General features: G+C 41.8%; 1 protein-coding gene and 1 long non-coding RNA gene across 5 annotated transcripts in view; one reads left to right on the top strand and one right to left on the bottom strand.

Moving 5' to 3' along the window:
* The window catches only part of LOC113598716 (uncharacterized), a 131,392-nt gene extending 118,706 nt beyond the window's left edge, over nucleotides 1-12,686 (bottom strand). The window contains exons 1-3 of one of the 4 annotated variants that reach the window (XR_008298389.1): nucleotides 12,147-12,686; nucleotides 4,485-4,572; nucleotides 1,007-1,130 (exon numbers count right to left, since the gene is read on the bottom strand). This is a non-coding gene — a long non-coding RNA (uncharacterized LOC113598716). The remainder of the gene's footprint in view (nucleotides 1-1,006; nucleotides 1,131-4,484; nucleotides 4,573-12,146) is intronic. The other 3 variants (XR_008298387.1, XR_008298388.1, XR_003419406.2) reach the window with 3 other exon arrangements.
* Nucleotides 12,687-14,691: 2,005 nt separating this feature from the next.
* On the top strand, nucleotides 14,692-20,823 carry MARCKS (myristoylated alanine rich protein kinase C substrate). Its single transcript, XM_027057062.2, has 2 exons — nucleotides 14,692-15,307; nucleotides 17,143-20,823. Exons 1-2 carry the CDS (start codon nucleotides 15,206-15,208, stop codon nucleotides 18,046-18,048), a joined length of 1,008 nt encoding a protein of 335 aa, XP_026912863.2. The 5' UTR covers nucleotides 14,692-15,205; the 3' UTR covers nucleotides 18,049-20,823.
* Nucleotides 20,824-26,209: the final 5,386 nt, after the last annotated feature.

Below are 26,209 nucleotides of genomic sequence, written 5' to 3'. Positions count from 1 at the left end.
TCCCGGGGTCATGGGATCTACCCCGATGTGGGGCTCTGCACTGAGCACAGAGCCTGCGTAAGATTCTCTCTCTCTCTCTCTCTCTCTCTCTCTCTCTCTCTCTCTCTCCCCCTCCACCCACTCCCTTGCTCTCTCTCTCTCTTTAAAAAAAAAAAAATGAGGTTTTTCTATTTGTACTCTTAGGGGAATTCTTCAAGATACGAAGTTTTAAAAAGAAGCCACAAAATAGAATACAAAGACTATACAGAATAATTTCATTCACGGTACTTGTAAAACTCATGTACGTATCTGTGTGTGAGCATGAAAATGAACAGGAAAAAAAAGCTCAGAAAGATACAGCACGACCAGCTAACAGAAGGTAGAGGAATTTCTAAAAGAAGGAATAATGAAAGGGAATATTTATATTCTTTTGCTTGTTAAAAATTATAGCAAGCAGGTATACCTTTTCTCATTAAAAATTTTTATGGATGTTATGCTAAGTGACATAAGTCATACAGAGAAAGACACATACCATATGTTTTCACTCTTACGTGGATCCTGAGAAACTTAACAGAAGACCATGGGGGAGGGGAAGGGAAAAAAAAGTTAGGGAGGGAGCCAAACCGTAAGAGACTCTTAAAAACTGAGAATAAACTGAGGGTTGATGGGGGGTGGGAGGGAGGGGAGGGTGGGTGATGGGCATTGAGGAGGGCACCTGTTGGGATGAGCGCTGGGTGTTGTATGGAAACCAATTTGACAATAAATTTCATATTAAAAAAAATTTTTATGGAAAAATAGGAATTACCAAGTGTAGTATTTTTATTAACACAGCTCCCACCTTATGCAGAGCTACTTGGTCATATATTAAACCTGCAGTTACAAAGTCTAGAGTTTTCTTTTGTGACACATTCATTTCTTTTCCTTATTTTTCATATTTATGTGAATAGCTCTAGTTTTTATAAGGTTAAACTAATACAGGAGCTTAACTTCTAATACTGAAACGTATAATACTGAGTACAGGCCTCACCTAAAAGGCTGTATTTCTTCCTAGAGGAAACAACAGCTCCAGAGAGCCACTACTGCTATGACACCTTCGGGACAGCCATGCTCTGGGCTGGACATCAACCCTGAATCACGTGACACTGGTGTCTCTGCAATACAGGGAACAAGATTTGAAACTGACATCCAATCTTCTACGAATTCCAAGTTGTTGCTCTGTAAGGGAAAGGGAATGTTTAAACCCAGTTACCAGGCCTCTGAGATCACTTTTTGCTACGTATTTGCAGGGCACTCTAGGGAAAATTGCTTCACCTTCCCCAGCCTCAGTATCTCTCCCATCATTGAAATGATATCAACACTGACCTCACAGAGCTTGGACCCAAAGCTAAGTGTATTTGATTCCAGAACTCTTAACTGCTCCACTAGACAGAGCCCTGCCTCCGGCCATATTCACACATTTCACATTTTGTAATCATGATGGCAGTCATAATCACTGTGAGGATTACAATTGTTGAAAATTATCTCTTTTTAATATTTTTTTTCTCAAGATTGGAAGAAAAAACATGCAAAAATAAAATTTGCATAAGGATAACAAAATATTGCCCGAAGAAATCCAGGGTACAAATAAAGTTAACAGACTGCTGCTAACAAGATTTTTCATTGGCTCTCAGGGAAAAAAAAAAGGAGCGAGACAGAGAACCTGAAGAAAGCTCATTATTCTTTCTGGACTTCTATGAGGAGGGTGGGATTTAAAAAAGTCTAATGGTGCATATTTTTCTAATTGTCCTTTACCCTGACTCTCTCTGCTGGCTTTCCCAACGAAGACCGGATGAGATGTCCAAGGAGAGAGGACAAAACAACCACTTATATTAAACAACTCTGGTTTGTAGGATATCTAAGGAAAAGCATAGATTAAGAAAAGATAGAAGGAAAGCAAAATGTGGGGATATGGCATTTGCTTAATCATGTAGAAGTCTAAACATTAATTAAAATTGACATTAATTAAGAAATATAATCCCACTTGCTTCATGAGAGCCGTTGGCTGGCTGGGAGAAAAAGACAACTACTCACATGGAATCGCCCATTCTACTACAGGCCTTCTAGGGCCTTCTGTAGTCTCCTGTCAGCTTCTCCCTTTGGGAGTTCTGGGAATTCTCCCTTGGGAATTCTGCCCAAGGGAGAGGCTGAGAAATGGCGGGTTCACTGCAAATCCTTACTTTACAAGTAAGTACTTAATAACTGTTCTGCTGATAGATGCTTTGATTTTTTATTTTACTTCCAAATCGATTCAGGGTTTTTTTTTTTACCAAATCCCCTTTTTCCAAGATGAAAAGAAAACCCAGTATTTATTGAGAGCTTACTTACTAGGTGCCACCTCTGTTACATGTGTTACCTCAGAATATTCATTGTCTCTCCTATTTTTGTTCAAATCTCAACAGAAAACTTCTTACAAAGCACACCTTAAAACAACAATGATAATAATACATTATCTTAACAACTCTTTAAGAGAGGAATTTTGATCCACATCTTACAAAGGAGGAAACTTGGGTTCAGGAAATTGAGTCAACTGAGGGAGGTCACAACATAGCTACCAACAGAACCTGAAATTGAACTCTTGTCCTCAAATCCTGTAGTCCTACTACACCACAGCTGTTTCATGCTGGGAGCGGTAAATTCTCTAAAGACAAGTAGTAATTTTAGAAACAGCCAAAGGCACGGTGAATAAACCTGTATTTTGAAACTTAATTGAATACTGAAATGTTTAATGTACCTAGAAGGTGTTAGTGTTATTAAAGTCAGTGATCAAAGTGGGTGATAGAGTATAGTAATAAAAATCATCATCATATAGTATAATTATGAAGTATTAAGACAGAGTTAGTTTCTCATGTGGCTTATAAGGTCCACCCCAAAGAGAAATTTTCCCCAGACTGATTTGAAGATTGGCATTGGTCTGATGGCTTCTGATAAAGTGATAAAGTGAACTGCTTGTTCCTATAAGTGCTAATATAATGACAACGGAAATCAATATTTTAAAATTTTTTTTCAATGTTTATTTATTTTTGAGAGAGAGAGAGAGACAGAGAGAGACAGAGTGTGAGCGGGGGAGGGGAGAGAAAGAGGGAGACAGAACCCGAAGCAGGCTCCAGGTTCTGAGCTGTCAGCACAGAGCCTGACGCGAGGCTCGGATGCATGGACCGCAAGATCATGACCTGAGTCGAAGTTGGACGCTCAACCCACTGAGCCACCCAGGTGCCCCTGGAAATCAATATTCTTAACTTCATATTTTATCCTGTTTATGCATAACCATACACTCATAATTATATTATATATTATAATATATAATGTACTATATAAACAGTATCTTATATAACATATATGTGTGTATATAATATGCAATATAATACATAACCATACAATGACATTAACCACATTTTAATATGTTTCATGAAATAGTCCTGATGACTAATTAAGGGCTTAATAAGTTCTTAAATAAGAATTAAATGAAAAAATATGGAAAAAACAATATAGGCAGATATTTGCCTGTATTGTGTCAAGTTTTTACTGTTTTCCCTTACTAAATTGAATGAGTATTTTGATTGTGTCAATAAAAAGACAAATTGAAAATCAAATTATTTTTTAAAGAGTAGTGACAATGTCTACATTAAAAAAATTTTTTTAGAAAGGGGTGCCTGGGTGGCTCAGTCAGTTGAGCATCCAACTTCAGCTCAGGTCGGATTGCCCAGCAGCTCCTGAGTTTAAGCCCTGCGTCAGGCTCTGGACTGACAGCTCAGAGCCTGGAGCCTGCTTTGAATTCTGTGTCTCCCTGTCTCTCTGCCCCTCCCCTACTCACACTCTGTCTCTCTCTCCCTCAAAAATAAATAAACATCAAAAAATAAAGTAATGACGATATCTACAATATAACAGTTCTTTGTTTGCTTATTATGGGGTACTCTCAAAACATCACAATGATAATAATACAGATTTTGTAACTTCAAAAGTCACAGATATTTTTGCATCTGGTGAAAAGAATATAAAACAAATGTAGAGAAAATCACTATCTGTTTTAGTCAATTAATAGACAGTGTATAGTTTAAACTCACTAGAAATACTTAGGACATTTAAAGTACAGTGGGAAAAAAACAAGAGGCCCAGCCAAAAAAAAGTGTTGGTATGAGAAAATGAAATGCTGAGAACATGAAAAAATATTTTGAGGGGCGCCTGGGTGGCTCAGTCGGTTGGGCATCCGACTTCGGCTCAGGTCACGATCTCGCAGTCCATGAGTTCGAGCCCCGCGTCGGGCTCTGTGCTGACAGCTCAGAGCCTGGAGCCTGTTTCGGATTCTGTGTCTCCCTCTCTCTCTGCCCCTCCCCCATTCATGCTGTCTCTCCCTGTCTCAAAAATAAATAAACGTTAAAAAAATAAAAAAAAAAAAAGAAAAAATATTTTGATCAAGAAGAAAAAACCTGTCTTATCTACACAATCGGGAGGAAATGTCTATTACTTACCAATTGCTATTTTTTCTTCTCTACCTCTTGGGTGACATTTTGCCCCTCCCGGTGCAACTACTGCTGTAGCTGAGTCAAATGCACAAACCTGGAAAAGGACATAGAAAGTTCAAAATTACGATTCTCTCCTCAGCAGAAAGGAAGATCAGTTCACACTCCCCTTGAGACCTGCTCCTTTTTAACGCCTAAGGAAAGAAGCTGGTAGAGAACTCGTTTCTTAAATTGTTTGAAATTATGAAGTATCCTTAAGTTCTTCAATCTTCTCTCTATAAAGTACATTAAATGGGGCTATACTAAGATCTTGTAATTACTAGTTCTTTGCCAGGAGGCAGATAAAACAATTGTAAGGGACAGTTTAATATATTGCTACTCAGTGACCCAAACTAGCCTCTGCCTAGAGATTATAGGGACATGGGGTGCCTAGGTGTCTCAGTTGGTTAAGCATCCCACTTAGGCTCAGGTCATGATCTCGCGGTCTGTGAGTTCCAGCCCCAAGTCGGGCTCTGTGCTGACAGCTCGGAGCCTGGAGCCTGCTTTGGATTCTGTGTCTCCCTCTCTCCCTGCCTCTCCCCCACTCACACTCTATCTTTCTGTCTCCCTCAAAAATAAATAAACATTAAAAAATTTTTAAAAAGAGATTATATGGACAGAATCTTGCCGATTTTTTATCACAGGAGCTACAGGGGAGATGACTGTGGCATAGAAGGCCCTGGAGCAGGCAGAGACTACCCATGAGGTAATTCAGACAAAAGAATCAAGAACCTTGAGCTTTGATTTTAGTTTGAAACTGAGGGGGGGGGGGGAGAAATACCAGAGATGTTTGAAAGAAAAAAAAGCAACATAACTTGACAAGAATGATCCATGAGGTGTTCTGGGCTGCAGTAAATCATAGAGTGAGAATTTCAGTCCTCTCTTTGCTATTTAACTATTTTTATATTTCGCAAAGTCAAATCAATGGTAATTTGAGTGGGAGAAAAGGCAACACAACGGATCACGTGTTTAAAAAGATGGGAAAGAAAGATGGTGACTGGGGAAAGACAGGTTTACAGGTTGCCCAAACAAGCAAAAATGTCAAGCTTTTAGTTTGTTAGGTAATTTTTTGTTTCAGTTTTTATTTCTTTTTTTTTAATTTTTTTTAACATTTATTCATTTTTGAGAGTGAGAAAGAGCATGAGCGGGAGAGGGGCAGAGAGAGAGGGAGACACAGAATCTGAAGCAGGATCCAGGCTCTGAGCCGTCAGCCCAGAGCCTGACGCAGGGCTTGAACTCACGGACTGCGAGATCATGACCTGAGCGAAAGTCAGACGCTAACCCAACTAAGCCACCCAGAAGCCCCTGTTTTAGTTTTTATTTCTAATTGGTAGTAGAGTGTTTAGCCATACTGAACCCTTCTGAGGTCTTATATCTGGTTCTGTTCTTTGCCTGGAAAATGTGGGAGAGGAATGATTCAAAAATGCCTCCAAGAAACCTAATGAAATTCTTTCAGAACATGATGCTAATTTGGATGGGAAAATGATAACCTCAATTTGAGGCGGGGGTAAGAAATATACACAAGGCAATGCCCAGCTCAGTAAGGAGGCAGCAGAAAATGAAGATCTGGGATTTGCGTTAGCTGTTAGGACAGGAAATGCTGACTGTAGTCTCATCGGCATAGAAGCAGTATTTGAAGCAATGAGAATAAAACTCAAAATCGATTACAAACATGCCGTGACTATCTTTTTTATTAAATATCAAAGTGGGATAGGAGTAGAAGGCATATGCCCCTCGAGGGCAGAGACAGCAGGATGGGGCAGTGAGAAAGTCGACCCGTCCCTGCAGACCACAGGCACTGGCTGATCTGGGCAGTTATAGATAGGACTTCAAGCAAATTATGTAACTCTCTTATAAGAGGGGATTAACTTAATTGGTATTTGAATTTACTGTAGGTATTAAATGAAGTAATATATGCAAAACTGCTTTAACTTTAAAAATTTACACCTACAACCAAAATGTAAATCAAATTCCAACTGTGTCCTTAATGGAAGAATGCCTCATTGTCATCACCCCTCCATTTCCTGCTGAGATTCGCTTCCTTCCCAGGCACCCTTACCATCTTCCCAGAGCGGCACTGTGAAGGTCTGTCTGTACCCTCTCACCTCTAATCTCATGTCCCAGCCACACATCTCATGTGGATTTCCTTCCCAACTGTAACTTCCTCTCTGTAGTTCGACACACTCTTTTACCTACATTCCAAGTGACTTCACTCCCTTAAGCAGCACACACACTTTTGTCCCTAGGGAAGGTAGAGGTAAATTCTGGGTGCAACCTAACCATGTTTTTATTCAATTACACACAATCTAATTTGTGGTGACTGTATTCTGGATAAAGTTACCAAGTATGTTTCCAGGGTCAAGAATCTAACCTGAGATTCTGTGTGTGTGTGTGTGTGTGTGTGTGTGTGTGTGTGTGTGTGTTTCTTTAAATGCAAATTCTCATTTTATGGATGTGGCCCTAGATACTTCTCTCGGGATGCATAAATAAAGTTTCATATTCTTTGGTTAATTTTTAGTGTCTCGGGCATTTTTGTAGCCTCCAAGAGAACTGGAAACGTCCCATAAAATTCTTATTCTCTCTAAGGCAGCATGGTATCCAGGGAAACAGTGTCACAGGCTTTGGAACTACCAAGAGCTGGATACAGAACCCAGCCCAGACCACTTATGAGCAGCGAAAACTCCAGCCTGTTATGTAACGCCTGGAGGACTTGGTTTGGAATACAATGGAAATAATGGTTTCTACCTTGTAAGATTACCTTGGGGATTCAATAAGGCAGAGTAGGCAAAGCACTAGCAGTGCCTGGTATAAAGTAGATACTTAATAACTATCTGTTGAACAAACGAGTGTCAGTGACCTTCTCAGTCAGCCCATCCGAAAGCCTAACAGTGTGCTGAACATACTTGAAAGATCCATCCAACTGGAGCAGACCTAACAGGTCTGGTTTAGCAGCAGCTTAATAAAAACTTGTCCATTTACAGATTGCAACAAGTGATTTATAAAGGTTAAACGTACCCTTTAAAAAAAAAAACACAACATTATCGTTTGGAATAAAAATAAATGTTTGATATAACTCTATACTTTAATTTCAAGAAACACACAGTTCAAGTACCTCATTCTAGGCAGGAAGTTAATCTACTTTTTAATATCAGAAAGTATTTATGGCTTTCAAATAACAATGAAAAATTATGCTTTGCATGGTTCCTACGCTATCACGCCTGAAAAGTCAACTTTTTTCCATATGAATTTTATACTGTCACTTCTGGTCGGCCAACTAATTAGGTAATTCTGTAAGACTAGGAACCTGATCTTTTTAATGTAAACTTTGATTGCTCTCTGTTAGTTGTCTGTTACCTTTGGAAACAAAGAGGAGATGGTAATTATCTCCCGCTCCCAACTCTGTTCTTTCATGAGATGATATGGAAAGTTTTCGGCCTACCCCTGGAGAGTAAATATTACAAATTCTAGGAAATGCTACTGTAGAAAAGCTTTGACTGAGAATTTCTGGAGAAAACTTTTCCTTTAAAATTTTAATTTTTCCTGCTTTTTGTTTACCCTTCTATAATCTAGAATGTATCCCACCCTTTGGTAACCTTTTCAAATATAAAATCTTATGCTAATTGAACTGAGAGGCCTGAAGAGCAGTGACTAAAAATATACGCACACTTACAGTGGTTTTGTAGTAATCACCTATGCATCTGGAAGGCATTCAACATTCCAGAAACTTCATTCCTATTGTACAGGTGTTAGTCCTTGAGTTTCCAGATCAGATAACCAGTGACACTGATGTTTCCTGACTATGCAAGAATCTTTCTATTTGAGTGGTATTGGACAGTTAATAAGGAGCACTAAAACAAAGCTTAAAGTTAAAGAAAGTTTCAGTATTCGGTACGAATGAAAAAAATTAATAAAGCTCCTACTACATACAAAAATATTTGGTCCCACTGCAATGTTACAACCAATTGAGACCTTATGAGAGTCCTAAAATCAGACACCCCTCAATAGACAATGGCTAACACACTAGCGGTATTTCACTTTTCAAACTCGCTGAGCATCAATTTCCAAATCTGTAAAATGGAGATAACAATATGAGACCATGGGGCTTGTAGTTAGAGTGAAACACAAGTCTAGCATAGGCTCACACAGTAAAGTGTGCAGTGCCTGGCACACAGTAAATTCTCTTCCCTTTCTCTTTAAGTTTATACACATCTGCATGAAATCATATAGGATTAACCGTAATGGAGCATTATGAGCTCTGAGTCATTTTAATCCATATTTTACTTCTGTGCAGCTATTGACTGTATGGGTGCAACACAATTTGGGCATAGGTTGAGAAAGTGAATGGCTGGTGATTTTAAAGAGGATTGTAATGGACACTATCGTTCAGTTAAATCATCATATGAGAAAGCTTGATATGCTGATGAGGCATCAGTAGGATTTATCAACCTCAAATGGGCACTCATGATTGCTCTGAAATCTTACTGTGCCCCCAAATCTCAATCCTATGTTTCCCAATCATCATTCCACACCTTCTGTAACACAATTAAACTCCAACTCTCCCTCACTCTTAGCTAATGGCTCCAAGGACAAACAGAAACCATCAGAAGGGAATTCTCCCATTTTTCCTTCTAGTAAATCTGTAGCCATCCTCTTCTTTCCCTTTTAAGGAAAGGAACAGGGTCTCTCAAAAGCCAGTTTCTCAGCATGTGCCCTATATCTCCATCCCCTCCTGTATTCTTAGGGAACCTCATCCCATTCATTACTCCTTTTCTCGCTTATATCTTGCATATATCTACCTATAGTAGAAAGGTCTACTGCATTAATTTCCGGAGCAGTCAACTTTGCTCTAATATCTTCCATTCAAGACAACACAACCCAAAACAAAAAAGCAGTATACCATCACTTTCTACCTACTACCCTGTCTCTCCACACTCTACCCCGTCGAATTTCATAAAGAAAGGGCCATTTATGCTGTCATCTTCTTCACCTACCATTTACTCTTCAACACTGAATCGGGATTCCATTCTCAACATACTGTAAAAGCTTCTCTGGGGCCTGTTACTCATAACTTCTGTATTCTGTATACAGAATCCTGTTCTAAAGCCAGCAACATCCAATGGAAACTTTTCAGTCTTTATTTTATTTGACTTCTCACCAGTATTTTACAAAACTAACCACTACTCTTTGAAACACAATCTCCGTTGATTTTTCCTGACGCCACATTTTCCTGGTTTTCTGTCTACTCCTTGGGGGTTCCTTCGCAGTCTTCTTTGCCAGCTAGGCTCTTTTTCTACCCAATCTCTCTCTCTCTCTCTTTTTTTCTATTCATTGTTTTATTATTTTATTTTATGTTATACTATCAAATTCTTTTTTTTTTTTTTTTTTTTTTTTTAGCTCTTTTGAGATATAACTGGCTAATCTCTACCCAGCCTCTTAAAGAAGTTACTCAGGGTGTGATTCTGGAATCTCTTGCCTTTCGCATGTTCTCAGACTTGACTTCAGAAAATATTTATATATGGAATGGCCACAAATCTATATATATTTATATTCCAAACCAGTCTTTGAGCTCCAGATTCTTATATCTGCACATTTAATTTTTCCACTAAGATGTTTTACAAGCATGTCAAAATATGTCCAAACTAATCACTTGAGCTTCCTCCCAAACCCATTTGAACCCTTTCCTCCTCAGGAGCTTTGTTATTTTGTCCATCTGAACAAAACTCTCCAACTCTTTACCTAAGTAATGCCTACTTTCCCTTAGGTTTCCACTTACATGTCACTGCTTTTTTTTTTTTCTTACATTAAAAAAAATGTTCATTTATTTTTGAGAGACAGCAGGGGAGGGGCAGAGAGAGACATGACAGAGGATCTTAAGCTGGCTCTATACTGACAGCAGAAAGCTGGATATGGGGCTCAAACTCACAAACCATGAGATTGTGAACTGAGCCGGAGTTAGACGCTAAACCGACTGAGCCACCCAAATGCCCCTTCATAATTTTTTTTTAATATGTTTTATTTTAGAGAGAGAGAGAGCACACACATGCGGGAGAGGGACAGAGGGGAGAGAGAGAGAGAGAGAGAGAGAGAGAGAGAGAGAGAGAGTCTTAAAGGGTCTCCACGCTCAGTGCCAAACCGGATGCAAGGCTCAATTCCAGGACCCTGGAATCATGACCTGAGCAAAAACCATGGAACACGAAACCGTTCAACCGACTGAGCCACTCAAGTGTCCCTAAACGTCACTGTTTTAAAAGGGCCTTCTTTAACTCTCCTAACTAAATTAGACTCTCCTATAGCACCCTGCATCTCCCTTCAGAGCACATATGACCACTCACAGTTATAAACTGATTTGCAATCTCAGTGTTCCATTCTGCCATTTCCCTTACTTTTCTCTGGCTCCCCCTTCCTCACAACACTTCCATGCTTCTAACATTCCATATAATTTGCTTATTTATAGTTATGAAGTTTTGTTTTTCTCTCCGCTCTGGCACGTAAGGTCCGTAAAGATTTCTTGTCTCTTTTGTTCCCTGATACATTCCAAATGTCCGGCACATGCTAGAAATTCAATAAATATCTGTTGAATGAATGAGAGACTATGTCTGTTTTGCTACTCACTATATTCCAAACTAATCAATTGCAGTGGAATTGAAGTTCAGGTACTATAAAATCTAGGATGAAATATGGAGCACAACACCATAAACACAGTAGGATCTCATGCCCTGTGAATGAATGAAAGCTTTCGAATGAAAAAGGCATATTTAATTTGGAATCTAGACAACGGTCCTCTTTACTATTTTTTGTTTGTTTTAGCACACAATCTTGTCTTTTGTTCTCTTTCTCCACATTCTAAGAAGTTTTAAGAGATAATAATATGAGGCCAGAGCTCCATGAGAGGAAAGACCATGCCCTTGTACTTCTGGTGTCAGCTGATGTCTAGCCCTCTTCCTGGTACTTAGCAGCAGCTGAATAAATAAATAAAATTAGGAACCAATGAGGGGAACTACCCAGTGAATATGTGCCATCAGGTGAAGGCCAGACAGCACCAGGCAGCAGTGGAAGAAGCTGGGGACTTGGAATCAAGGGGGTGAACTCCATTCCTGCTTCTACCTTCCGACAAAATCTGGCAACTTCCATAGGCCTGGTTTTTCACCTGGTGGGGGGATGAAACTAGACGATCTACTAAAATGTAAGCTCCCTGAGGCTAGGGACCGCATCTGTCTTGTTCACTGATGTGAAAACAAGGCCTAGATCCGTACGTGTGGCACAGAGTAAGACCCTCAAGAATTTGTGTAAATATCTCTAAACATTCCTTCCAGTGCTAACAATTTAAGGGAAAAATAACTTTGAGGTATTCTAAATAAATATTTCTTTTGCCAGGATCATATACAGATTACCATCATCTTAGAAATAAAGAGCCTAGTCCCTGGTGAAAAAAATACAAAAAAAAAAAAAAAAAACCTGTTTCCTCTCGGTGAGTTGGTTACGGGGATTTACCTGTTTTACATTTTCACCGTGCATTCTGGGGTTCTTTAATTATATTTAGATAAATAATCATATTTGTACACTTAGCGTTTGATCTGGAACCTTTAGCTCTGGGCGCGAGAACACCCAACTCCTGAGGGACTGTATACTCACAACTGTGCAACTTGTACTGGTTCCAGTCTTGCTGGCGGTCCTTCCCTGCCATTATGTAGTTTCCGAGGCAGGATGGGCTCTTGCCATTTCTCAGCCCTTTCCTTCCTCACCCATCCTCTGCCTTCACCCCTCTCTCCCATTCGAGGCTTTCCCCTTGGCTGGCCCGACGCAGGGAGAGGTCAGGAGAAACTGCCCCAGCGCTCAGCGCCCCGGGCAGCCGCAAACCGCCTCCCCCAGCCAGTTACTGCGGACCGCCGGCTCTCCGAACTACGCTCTACACGCGCTTTCGTATCGAAAGGAAATCGTGTTTTCTACCGTAAACTAGGGACCGCTGGTGGGGCGCGAATCTCTGCGTCTACACTTGTTTTCTAGCCCCGGAGTGGCTGCGGGAATTGATTGGTTCCCTCGCGCCCCGACGCTTGGGGTCCCCCCGCGCTCCGCCTGGACCCCGCCCCCTCGCGCGGCCATCTGCTACGCAGTCTGTCTGACTGTCTCTCGCTCGGCCTCTCTTTCCCCTCCACCACTCCCTGACCACCCCCCCGGCTCCGCCCCTTTCCCCTCCCCCCGTCCGGGGCTCCGAATCTTTCGTGGCCGTTGCCAGGGAGACAAGCCGATACCAGGCAAATAGGCATTCGAGAAAGAAAAGGGGGGAAAGCTACACGGCAGTCTGGTAACAAAGGAGCAATAAAAGCAGCCCCCAAATGGAGGGCTGAGGACGCGTCTGCGAGAAAATCCGAAAGCGAGCTAGCAATCCCCCCAAGTTAAAACTAGGAGGGGGGATGCAGAGGAAGGGGCATGATTCACGTTGGGGGTGGGGGCTAGCAACAACCTTAAATGAGCTTTTGGGAATCGCCTGGATGGTGGTTTTGGATTAGCCCAGCTGGGTTTTCAAGTTGGAACTCCGCTAATACAAGAAATTCGCGTCCACCTCGGCGGCTGGGGGCTTGGGCCAGGCCAGCGGGCTCCCTTAAGGGTGATAACATGTTTGGCAGGATACACTTCTACGGAAACGTCTTTCCATCAGCTCTGGGGAATATGACTTCGTGAGTGAATGATGCATCTGAAGGCAGTGGACAGTGAGAAGACGAAGCTTCGTGTAACGATGTACAGCTTGGTGCTTTTCAAAGCAATACTTGAACAAAGAGTTATTGGCTTGAACCAACCATCTTTTTCACTCAAAGTGTGACCCATTTCCCTACAATAAGCAGAAAATAAAACTGTGAGAATTCCGAGCCAACACCAGGAGAAATGAACCATTCTCTCGACTGCTTCTCCTCTCCATAAGCAAAAGATTATTCATTTCAGGATTACTAACCGTAAACGAGAAAAGGGTCTGATGTGGAAACGAGTGAAAACTCTGGGAGCAAAAATGTAGGCGGTAGGAGAATGTTTATTAGGCTGTATCCTTGATTTTTGACCGCCTCCTCCCCTTCTTTAAATCAGTGCCTTGTCTTTCACACACAAATAGCGTCTGGTTCTTTGGTGGCGAGGGGTGCAGATGGAGGTGCTGTGTCCCCTTACAGAAGCTTTTTCTCTAACCCAAGCTAGACCGGAGCGTTCAGGGATCTTGCTATTTTTCAACATGCAGTTTCTCGTTAGAACTGTAATCGTCAATCCGGTTGTTTAGCATTTCATCGCTGCTGCCTCCCTCCCTTCCAAGAAAGAACACACTCGCTTGCATGCACACTTACACATGTTCAGAAAGAGTCCATCCGATCCTGGCAATCGGCTGAAAATGATTCATATCATTGCTTCCCAACCGCGTATTTGGATTCATACACTCGAGGCTGTGTCTCGTTTCACCATAGAGAAAAATTGTCATTTCATACAGTGATAAAATGCGAACCGTTATGATCTTTTGTAAATGGCCCTCACTTTATATTGTGGGGGAAAAATCACTGTTTGGCAATAGTCGGGAGTGGGGGGATTCGATGAGCGTCGCAGGCCAATATCGAAATATTTTATTTCATGCCAATGCGGGATAGGGAAGGGAGTGTGGCTTAGGCTCCTTGCCGCTTTTGCATTTTCCACATCTGGCCTACAGACCTAATTCTAACTCGAGATGTCGTTTGATGAAATTCGATCTTCGTGGTTTAAATACCTTTCAATTCGGGGGCGATATAACATTTGCAACCGTTAAAGAAACAAACCCTGTGCAATATCTGTGAAACCAATATGGAACACGGAGAAAGAAAACATGCTGCACACAAATCCTAACCATTGTCTTTAACACTCGCATACACACACACATACACATAAACACACAGGGAAGATGGGGGAGGGGAGCGAGTGGAGAGAGACAGACACGGATACAGACCGACAAGAGTCAAAGCGAGTCAAGTTAACGCTTTCTCCGCCCCCAGCCACAAGTACCCCCCTCCCGCGTTAATTAATTCCAAACAAAGCAAGCCAATCAAGTGATGCATTATTATTTTCAAGCAGAGGGAGGCGAGAGGCATGTATTTTTTAATTGATTTATTTATTTGGAGGACATTAATTCTCGGTCTGAGGCTGATTTTCAAACCATTTGCAAAGCGCGGCTCCATTGTTCGCCGGGCGCGCAGGCTCCGCCCCCTGCTTTGTGTGCGGTGCGCGGATTGGCCGGCGCGCGCGGGGGCCGCGTCAGCGCCCGCGAGCCCATTCATCTGTGCACTTGGGCGTTGGACCCCGCATCTTATTAGCAACCAGGGAGATTTCTCCATTTTCCTCTTGTCTACATTGCGGCTACAAATCTGGGATTTTTTTATTACTTCTTTTTTTTTAAAAACTACACTTGGGCTCCTTTTTTTGTGCTCGACTTTTCCTCCCTTTTTCCCTCCCTCCTGCGCTGCTGCTTTTTTATCTCTTCGACTTAAATTTTTTTATCCGGAGTGTATTTAATCGGTTCTGTTCTGTCCTCTTCACCACCCCCACTCCCCCCTCCCTCCGGTGTGTGTGCTGCTGCCGCCGCCGCTGCTGCCGCCGCCGCTGCTACTGCCGCTCGCCCCGTCGTTAACACCAACCGGAGGCTCTTTGTTCCCCCCTTGGATCTGTTGAGTTTCTTTGTTGAAGAAGCCAGCATGGGTGCCCAGTTCTCCAAGACCGCTGCGAAGGGAGAAGCCACCGCGGAGAGGCCCGGGGAGGCGGCTGTGGCCTCGTCGCCTTCCAAAGCGAACGGGCAGGTAAATTCTACCTGTGTTTCTGGTCATTTCTTTGGTGTCTTTCTCTAGTCCCGACGCTTCTTTTTCCCTCCTGGTCGCGCCCGAGGCGCTTTCGGCGGAGAGAGGAGCGTGGCCAGATTCCAGTCTGAAAGTTGAATGGAAAGCGATAGCTTAAATTGTCAATTTCTCATGGGGGGGGGGGTCCTCTCCTCCACCCCCAAAGGAGTGGTTCCCGGAGAATCCTGGCAAATTCTTGTGTAGACGCGAGGAAAGAAGTGGTAAATCGTCTAAAATGGCGTGTTTGGAGCTTTGCAGAACGTGACTAGCTAGGTGCTAACCCCCCTCCCCCAGTCAGGTTGCAAATGTGTTTGGTGGGCACAAAGGTGTTTGGGTGGCTCTCCGTGTTTGCTGTCGAGATTGAGTCGCTTTCAAGATTTCTGAACTGGTGTGATTGTTGGAGGGGGAGGGGGTGGGGGGAATGGGGAAGGTGGTGGAGAAAGGCTAGGAGGGAAAAGCTGTCTTATTGTATGCTGAGGCGGCAAGCCCTGGGTTCTTGGAAAGGTTGCTGGCTGGCTGGCTGGCTGGAGCTGGGCAGAAGGGTTTCAGTATCTGCTGGGCAGAAGGGTTACAGTGTCTTTCGGTGGGGCTTTCCCACTGTTCTAAGCCTTTATTCGTTAGCTGTCTGTGGAATTACACACCCCTCCGACTTTTAAATGGTATCCCTGGGGTGGGAAGACTCGGTGAGTCCTTGAAGACCCTCTCCAGATGGTCAAGAAGAGATAGTTCGGGTGTTTCGGATGGGATTGTGCGTGTGCTTGGCGCCTAGACCACTGCGGGGGGCCACCCCGGAGCTGCCCGGACCCAGGCAGATGGCCACGGTTGGGTGGGCGCGAGAGGTCGGCCATGGGTGGCTGCTTTGAAAACACTGGGCACCCACCACGCCTCTTTTCCTAGAGTAGAGGCCGTGTAGCTTCGCCTGCTCTAACCTAATGGGGAAGGCGAGCTCTGCCAAGAGGCTCTGAACCCGTTAAAAATGTAAGATGAGCCGCCGTGGCGCGCCCAGGCTACACAGAATCGTAGGCGAAGGTGGGCGTGGAAGCGGAGGCAAGATCTTAGAAATAATGGGTTTCCCCCTGCCTTGTTGGTTTTATTCGGACCAGGATGCCGGGAAGCCACCTGAGCTTTGTTTGTGGACTCTCGGCTGCGCGATCCGGGCTCGGGGGCGCCTCGGCCGGCGGGCAGGGCCGGGCTGGGCAGGGCGGGGTGGCCCCGCGGCCCCGCCCCTCCGCGCCCGCCCGCGCCCAGCTCTGCGCGGTGGAGGCGCAGCGCCCCCTGGCGACCCCAAGCCCTAGGGGGCGTTGGACCTTTGCGCGCGCAGCTCAGGCGCTTCTGGCTGGAGCGCTGATGCCCCTGGGAGTTCTCGGTGTTTTGAAGAGCCCTTTAGGGTTTAGGGGAAAGGGGGACTGTGTACCGACTCTGGCTCTGTGCCTTCTCCCAAAGGGCGCTTGGTGTATCGTGTGTTACGTGGCTTTTTTTGCATAGCCCGTGAGGCGAAGGCTGGAATGGGTTACCCTTTGCATTCTACGTCTGGGGTTCGGCCCTCTTCAATCCGCAGGGCATTTGTTGAGGGGTCGAGGCTCCTGCCGTGTCTTTAGGGCGCCCCCAACGGCACTGCCCCGCTTCTTCGGAGAGCGCTCGTCTAGGCAGGCAACCCTGCCTCCCCATGAGGGGGTGGGGGGGTCTCCAAAGCGAGAGGGGCCCAGGGGGGAAGCCTGTCCCTCCCGGCCCCAGGGTGGGGGCGGCGATGGCGGCGCCCGGGCCGCTTCAGTGACAATCCCGCCTTCTCTGCCCCGCAGGAAAATGGCCACGTGAAGGTAAACGGCGACGCTTCTCCCGCGGCCGCCGAGCCGGGCGCCAAGGAGGAGCTGCAGGCCAACGGCAGCGCCCCGGCCGCCGACAAGGAGGAGCCCGCGGGCGCCGGGAGCGGGGCGGCGTCGCCCGCCGCGGCCGAGAAGGAGGAGCCGGCCGCCGCCGCCGCCCCCGAGGCCGGGGCCAGCCCCGCGGAGAAGGAGGCTCCCGCCGAGGGCGAGGCCGCCGAGCCCGGCTCGCCCTCGGCCGCGGAGGGGGAGGCCGCGTCGGCCGCCTCCTCGACGTCTTCGCCCAAGGCGGAGGACGGGGCCACGCCCTCGCCCAGCAACGAGACCCCGAAAAAAAAAAAGAAGCGCTTTTCCTTCAAGAAGTCTTTCAAGCTGAGCGGCTTCTCCTTCAAGAAGAACAAGAAGGAAGCGGGAGAGGGCGGGGAGGCCGAGGGCGCAGCCGGTGCCTCCGCCGAAGGCGGCAAGGACGAGGCCTCCGGGAGCGCCGCTGCGGCCGCCGCAGAGGCGGGCGCGGCCTCCGGGGAGCAGGCGGCCGCGGCGCCGGGCGAGGAGGCCGCGGCGGGTGAGGAGGGGGCGGCGGGCGGCGACCCGCAGGAGGCCAAGCCCGAAGAGGCCGCCGTCGCGCCCGAGAAGCCAGCCGCCAGCGAGGAGGCCAAGCCCCCCGAGGAGCCCAGCAAGGCCGAGGAGAAGGCCGAGGAGGCCGGGGCCAGCGCCGCTGCCTGCGAGGCGCCCTCAGCCGCCGGGCCCGGTGCGCCCCCGGAGCAGGAGGCGGCGCCCGCGGAGGAGGCGGCGGCCGCGACAGCCTCGTCAGCCTGCGCAGCCCCGTCACAGGAGGCCCAGCCCGAGTGCAGTCCAGAAGCCCCCCCAGCGGAGGCGGCAGAGTAAAAGGGCCCGAGTTTTGAGATAATCGAAGAACTTTTCTCCCCCTCCCCCCCCCGTTTGTTTGTTGGAGTGGTGCCAGGTACTGGTTTTGGAGAACTTGTCTACAACCAGGGATTGATTTTAAAGATGTCTCTTTTTTATTTTCCTTTTCTTTTTAAGCAACACATTTTGTTCCCCCACCCCCTCCTCCCCCCACAGATCCCATCTCAGATCATTCTGTTACCACCATTCCAACAGGTCGAGGAGAGCTTAAACACCTTCCTCTGCCTTGTTTCTCTTTTGTTTTTATTTTTTTGCATCAGTATTAATGTTTTTTGCATACTTTGCATCTTTATTCAAAAATGTAAACTTTCTTTGTCAATCTATGGACATGCCCATATATGAAGGAGATGGGTGGGTCAAAAGGGATATCAGATGAAGTGATAGGGGCCACGATGGGGAAGTTTAAGTGGTGCGTGACATTGCCAAGAGTAACGTACCGCTAGAAATAAATGATGGTGTAAAGGCTTAGTCTTTTTCTTTTTTTTTTAAAGAAAAGTTATTACGATGTATTTTGTGAGGCAGGTTTACAACACTACAAGTCTTGACTAAGAAGGAAAGAGAAGAAAAAAAAAAAAAAACACCAATACCCAGATTTTAAAAAAGATCATAGTCTTAGGAGTTCATTTAAACCATAGGAACTTTTCACTTATCTCATGTTAGCTGTACCAGTCAGTGATTAAGTAGAACTACAAGTTGTATAGGCTTTATTGTTTATTGCTGGTTTATGACCTTAATAAAGTGTAATTATGTATTACCAGCAGGGTGTTTTTAACTGTGACTATTGTATAAAAACAAATCTTGATATCCAGAAGCACATGAAGTTTGCAACTTTCCACCCTGCCCATTTTTGTAAAACTGCAGTCATCTTGGACCTTTTAAACACAAATTTTAAACTCAACCAAGCTGTGATAAGTGGAATGGTTACTGTTTATACTGTGGTATGTTTTTGATTACAGCAGACAATGCTTTCTTTTCCAGTCGTCTTTGAGAATAAAGGAAAAAAATCTTCAGATGCAATGGTTTTGTGTAGCATCTTGTCTATCATGTTTTGTAAATACTGGAGAAGCTTTGACCAATTTGACTTAGAGATGGAATGTAACTTTGCTTACAAAAATTGCTATTAAACTCCTGCTTAAGGTGTTCTAATTTTCTGTGAGCACACTAAAAGCGAAAAATAAATGTGAATAAAATGTACAAATTTGTTGTGTTTATTTATGTTCTACCAAGACTTCTAGGTCTTAAGGTTAATTTTGAGGAACATCTTGCATGCCATCGAGAGTAAATTTTATTGTGGTTTTTAATCTGAAGTTTTCAAACAAATTCATAATCAGAGGTGTCAGATTACATACAGGAAGCTCTTAGAACATTCCATGTCTGTAACCATTTACCTGCATTGAATTTTCATTTAAAAACTCAACAATTATTTTTATTGTAGTTATATAGCATGTCAGAAAGTAATCATTTAATACGAAAGTGATGTGACCCGAAGACTCTTTAAATGTCATATGGAAGTTTCCTAAAATGCATTTTTTGTCATGCAGGTCCAGAAACTTAAATTTATACTGAGTGAGAGTCTATTTAATCCAAACTGCAGATGGGCCGCAAAAGTGGCCAAAGGTGTTTCAGAAATTGATGGTGTTTTACCTGCCGTTGTAATTGCTTAGTGCTTGGCTAATTTCCAAATATTGCTTAGATTATGTGTTATACCTTAGGAAAACAGGCTTATGTAAAGAAGTGATGGTGATGAATGGGCAACATTGTCAGTTTATGGGCCTTTTAGTACTTGCTTCAATTCAATAGTTGCAAACATTTTTTTTTTTTAATGAAAGTAGTGTGTTAGTATCTTGTTACTCAAAGGAGAAAAGGTAGAGAATAATACTTCCTTATGTAGTAATAATCCTTACTAGTTTCACCTTTGCTCTTACCACCCCATAACTGGATTTTTTTTTCTTCGCTGGACCCTAAACTGAATTGAATTTGAAGATAAAGATGTATCAAATACCATTACTTCATTAAATGCGAAGGAAAATAGTTTACGCACACCTGCTTCGCTGTTTTTGAGCAGTGTGCCTTGTAGGGTTCACAGTGAGTCGGTGAACCACATTTGTAACAGCCGAACACGGAATCTTAAACCCATTAGAAAAATAAATTAGCTCTTGACATGTGCATTAACTGGAATAATGGATCATAAATAATAGTTCATGACCTCTCTTACCTAATACCCTCCCCACTAATAAAATAGCACTCGGAAAAGTATGTACTTTTCGTTGGGGTTTCTCGATCTTGAAGGATGTTTGAAAGGTAAAAGTCAAATCTGGTAACCAAAGGACTGCTATATGGGGTCTTTCCAACCTTAGCAACTTTTTCTCAAATACCTACTCTGCCAAGTACAGGGCCTGGTATGTGGTAGGGCTCAAAAAAAAGGGGGGGGAGGTTAAAAATTAACTCGCCAGTGGTCAAAAATACTATGTAGCCAACTATGTTGCTAGGCTTGTTTTTTTAACAGCTTGAATTAAGGTGCATTATTTTGATTTTAATCTTTGCCTAAAACACTTTGGGTGGTATTGATGGAGTGGTGGATTTTCCACCAAGTGATTAAATGAAATTTGACATATATCTTTTCATCCAAAGTTTTGTACATCACATTGTTTTCTAATGGAAAAATGTTAATATGGCTTTTTGTATTACTAACAATAGCTTTGAGATTAAGGAAAAATAAATAACTCTTGTACAGTTCAGTATTGTCTATTAAATCTGTATTGGCAGTATGTATAACAGCATTTGCTATGGTTATGAAATACTTCCTCTGGATTATAATAATCATTTGATTCAATTCCTATTGTAAAATAAAGTTTTACCAGTTGATATAATCAAGCTTGCTAAAATAGGATTTTTTACAAACTTAATTTTAAAATGGAAGTTTTAGAGAAAAACAAATCTTAAGTGTTGATGGTAAGTATAACTATTACTCAGTTTAAGGGATTTGGAAGGTATGCTTGACGGACTTAGGATACAAAATTAGATCCACTGAAGGTGAGTTAGCTCATCTGTTAACAAGTCAACTGAAAACTTTAACGATAGGTCTTGATATACGTTTGAGAAACAATGTAGTGTATCTACATTTTCCCCTCATGTATCTAAACAATATTTTGCAATTAAAAATTTGGGGAAAGGGTGCTTTTTACATTCATATATTTTGGAAGGGGGGGTATAGTCTAATGTAATTCAAGTTAGCTTTAAAAATTAAAAAAATTGGTTAAGTAACAGAGCTATGAGCTTTAGTTTTCCTTTAATCATTCACTGTGCAATATCAAGCATTTTTTTTTTCCTTCCCACTTCCCAGCTATGTGAAAGTGCTTCAAGCAGGGTGTGGCAAACTTGAATTTTAAAATGCTTTCAGTCTGTAAATGTTCCAGTCCTTGCTGGGGATTCAAGTTCCAGCACTCCTTTAAATTACACCCAACAGTGCTATTTTTAAAACGGGAAATAAATACTTCCAAAAGATGTGAATGTTACCTATATTTTATGTACCTGAAAAAGTAATAAATTACTGATCCCTGAAATACTTCTGTCTACAGTTCCTGTCAACTGCTCAACAGCAACGTACAACCCCGAGATCTAGAGTCATGCTCAACCAACTGAGCCAGCCAGGCACCCCTCAACAGCAACTTTGAAACAAAACAAAATACCCCATAAGATTTAGCAGCTGCGAATATATAAAATAATTACTACAAGATTTCTAGGAATCCTGATAACCCCACTTTTAGTGTTTTGATAAAATGAGAGCACAAGACTGTTTAAGTACTACTAGTAAATGAAAAATGAGAGTATCTTTGTCAATTACTGTTACAACTTCTTTCTGGGAAAGGTGACTTTTTGCTTAGGATTTCAATACAACACATTTCAACTGAATTCGTTAAGTTAGCATTACAAGCTGTCTTCCTAGCAAGTGGGACACTGTTCCTTAGGTTTGGAATGTGAGTTAAGGACTGGCTGGAAATAGTGCTACAATTCAATACTTGTGTAGTGGGGTGGGGGGAGGGGTGGAGAAAAGGGAAAGGATTCTTGATAAATCGGAAGTGTAAGAAAGACTTCAAAGCAAGACTTTTGCTTTGATACATCCATATTTTGGAAAGCAACGTCCAACAGAAATATGAGAGCCACATGTAATCTTAAACTTTTTAAATAATCACATTTAAAAAAAACATTAAATTAATAATCCAAAAAATCTTCAACATGTAATCAACATGAAAAGTATTGAGACATAGTACTTTTTTTTTTTTTCTTACTAAGTATTTGGAATCCCAGTGTATTATATACTAACAACGTACCTCAGTTTGGAGCAACCACATTTCAGGTGCACTCTAGTCACATGTGGCTACCACATTGGAGAGGACAGGTCTGAAGAACCAGGATCTGAGAGTCGAGGACTAAGTAGGAATGTTGAGTACAGACTTTGCGAAGTGTAATTTATGTGATTAATTTCATCAGCTTCGTTTAGCTTTGGAGCTAACACTGAACTTTTATTTCTAAAGTACAAACCACTTTAAGCCGTTAATACGGCATTAGTGTTATCAATAAATATGTTGAGATTCTGAATCGTCTTGTTATAGACTGAACTTTTGGCCCTCCTCCCGTCCCATACATATTGAAGCGCTAACCCCCAGTACTTTAGAATGTGACTGTATTTGGACACAGGGTCTTTAAAGAGGTGATTAAGTTCAAATAAAGGTGTTATGGCGGGCCCTAATCCAACATGACTCGTGTTATTATAAGAAGAAATAGATTGTCCACATTGAGAGACACCAGGGGCGCATGTGCATGGAGAGAAAAGAATCGTGTGAAGACACAATGAAAAAGTGGTCATCTACAAGCCAAGGAGAGAGGCCTCAGAAGATACCAAACTTGTCAGCACTTTGATTTTGGACTTGAGCCTCCAGAAGCGAGAGAAAATAAATATCTGTTGTTTAAGCCGCCCAGTCTGTGGTACTTTGTTATGGCAGCCGTAAGAAACTCATACAGAACTTCTAGGTAAGATTGGAAAAATTGTCCCTTCCCAGGGATGTAAAGAATTTTACAGGCTTGCTTTTTCTCTTCCCTCAATGGAAAAGAAACTGCTTTCTAGCTTGAGAATTTTATTCTTGTTTTTGTTACCTTAAAAGAGAAATGATAATTTAAAAATTAGAAAGGTAAATTATATTGCTATCTTAATTATCAATGAGTTGATAGGAAAGATCTCTGGAACACAAATAGTAAAAAATATTGTCTAAAAACACTATGTTATGTTTTGTCTGAATACGTAACTAATGTTATGTCTGAATTAACCATCTCTATTTTCCCTTGCAATTACTTGTGCAAGAAACTGAGTTATTTGTGCTACAGTATCCAAGTAGTTTGCTGATTGCCTTCATGCTGTCATTTACTACATTATTTTGTCTTTCCTGTATTTCTTGTATTTTCTGTAAATTTCCAACAGACCTGGAGAGGCTTGATCAGATTCAAAGGGCTGTATCACACAGGTGATGTATTTCTATCAGGAGGCACACAATGTTTGGTCATTTCTCTTTTTGTGATGTTTAAAGCCATTGATTTTTTGCTTAAATCCATTAATACAGAGTTGCCAAATGGTGTTATTCCGATTGTCTTTCCTTTTTCATTTATTTGTTCAGTTATTTCTATAAAGAGAAACTATCCCTCATCAACCATTTGGTTACCCATCAGTTGTCCTTTGTTAATGGAAATGCAGAATAAATGTTTAATTCTCTCACTTTATTTACTGATTTTCAGAGTAATGAGTTGGTTCCCTAACACCCTTCAAGGGTGACCAATGATGGTATTTGTTTGTTTAGTATCATTATACATTTATAGATTTAAACTTACTAATGTAAGTAATATAAATGATGCTCAAACTGGCTCATGGCTGATTATGCTTTGAAGTTATAGAATTCAATAAATGCAATCAGTTTAAATTTTATTAAGATGCTACTCAAGTATGTGCTAAAAGGTAAATGAAACTCAATATTTATTTTATTCACATGAAATGGGTTTACGTATTTAAGTGTTGGCACATCCCTAATTTTAGTTGGGGTTTCATGCTGAGAAGCCGTCTGTTTATACAATTTCAAAGAAATGGGAGGCATTGCAATTTTTTTCTTACCCTCTAATTACTGCTGTATAATCATACTTAAATGTCATCAAAATTTACCAATATAACACCTTATTCCATGTAGTAAGAAAAATGTCTGGAAATGTATGAGTTTGAGGAGACTCAGCAGTCTCCAGTCACAGAGACTTACACGTTGGTACTTGATAACGCAGCGCACCAAATAGAACACGTTGTGAACATACATTACTAATTCCACCAGCAAAATACTAAAACTGCTCTCCTGGGGTATGGGTCAGTGAAATTGGTAATTTTGAAAGAAAAAATATGCTTATTATATAGGCCAGAGACTCCTGTGGCAGGATTAATTAATGGCTCTCATAAAGAAGTTTTGAAGAAGTTGAATTTAAGTGACCATACAGTAATAATCTTTTCTAAGCAAACTACCAACTAGAACTACTTATTTTAATGTTTTGGAAAAACTGGTAAGCATTGGCTGAGGCAACAGGTCATCTAAAATAAGTAATATGTTAATAGATTTGAAGACGCTTGGTGAATTGTAAAGAAAAAGGAGCCTACGGACTTGGTCAGGTCAATTTATAAAATATTAATTATTAAGAAGAAAAGTGAATTATCTCAACAAGGGTCATTTTTCTCTTCTTTAGAATGCTATCTAGTTCATGAATTGGATTATAGTAGGACAAAGAATGTCTTACTTTCCTTTTTTCATATGCTTCCCGATATTTTAAAAGCCTAAGTTATTGCTAAGAATTTAAAAATTTTTTAAATGAGAATTCAAATTTTTTAAATTTATTGGTATATAGCTTCTACACTTAAAATTTTATCTGGTCTAGAAGTGAAATTTATCAGAACTCCAATGATGCATTTATTTAAAACAAACCCAAAATATGCAAATACCAAAGTTTCCTCCAAACAATAATGAAAGTTATTCAAATCGCTTGAGGAAATCTACATTTTTTAGCATTCTTATACAGAGCACAAAGATTTTGCATGCTTATGAATGCTTAGTGAACAAAGAAGAACTTAATATACAATCAGTAAAAAATACAGTAATATCAAATGAAGATTATTTCTTGTGAAGTATTTCTGCCATAACTTCTGGAGACTTGAAACACAGAATAAGCATATTTATTGAGAAAGTGCAGGGGTTTTTTTGTTTGTTTAGATCAGGAAGACTCGTTAAAACTAGTTGTTCATAAAGCATGCTTCCTCCCTACTTTCTTACTGTTCTGAATTCCAATTTTGTTATCAAAAGTATATTTACAAGTAATATATGCATATTTTAGATATGTAAACTTATATACAAAAGAAATTAATAATAGAAACACATTCATACTTATGCATAATTTGATATATATTTTTCTAAAGACATAAATATGATTTTATAGTTACATATATTTAATACAAATATACCTCTACAATATATTATAAAATCAAGCATAAATCTGAATGTGTGCTCTCCATTTTTAATAATAAAAATTTTAGGGGCACCTGCGTGGCTCAGTTGGTCAAGCATCAATCAGACCCTTGATTTCAGCTCAGGTCATGATCCCAGGGTCGTGGGATTGAGCCCGGCATTGGATTTGGTGCTGAGCATAGAGCCTGCTTAAGATTCTCTCTCTCTCTGTCTCTCTCTTTCTCTCACTCTGTCCCTCTTTCCAGCTCATGCACACTCACTTTATTTCTCTCAAATTAAAAAAAAAATTTTTTTAAGAAATCTTTAAAAAAATTTTTTTAAACAAAATTTCTGTATTTTTAAATTTTGTCACCTCCTTTCTTTGTTCCTTGAAGTTTTTGGAACGTGCCATATCTACCAAATGCTCCCTAAGATTATAGGTAACAATGGTTGAATGAGGTTTTAGATTTGGTTAAAGGAGGGTATTTTGACCAGAAGTTGAATTCGCTAAAGATTCTTTAGTTGAAAATCTATAATTTCGTTTCAGCACTCATTAATTTTTTAAAACATAACATCTGGTTATAATAATAACCATCATGGGT

Source organism: Acinonyx jubatus, chromosome B2 (assembly GCF_027475565.1).
Source record: "Acinonyx jubatus isolate Ajub_Pintada_27869175 chromosome B2, VMU_Ajub_asm_v1.0, whole genome shotgun sequence".
Classification (NCBI taxonomy): Eukaryota; Metazoa; Chordata; class Mammalia; order Carnivora; family Felidae; genus Acinonyx; species Acinonyx jubatus.
The sequence above is the reverse complement of the archived record's forward strand: the minus strand, read 5'-3'. Positions and strand labels throughout refer to the sequence as shown.

Bases quoted from the DNA above. Each gene is read 5' to 3' on its own strand.
- MARCKS (XM_027057062.2), top strand. From the start codon at position 15,206: ATGGGTGCCCAGTTCTCCAAGACCGCTGCGAAGGGAGAAGCCACCGCG. The intron at 15,308-17,142 runs GTAAATTCTACC...TCTGCCCCGCAG, and splicing joins CTTCCAAAGCGAACGGGCAG to GAAAATGGCCACGTGAAGGT.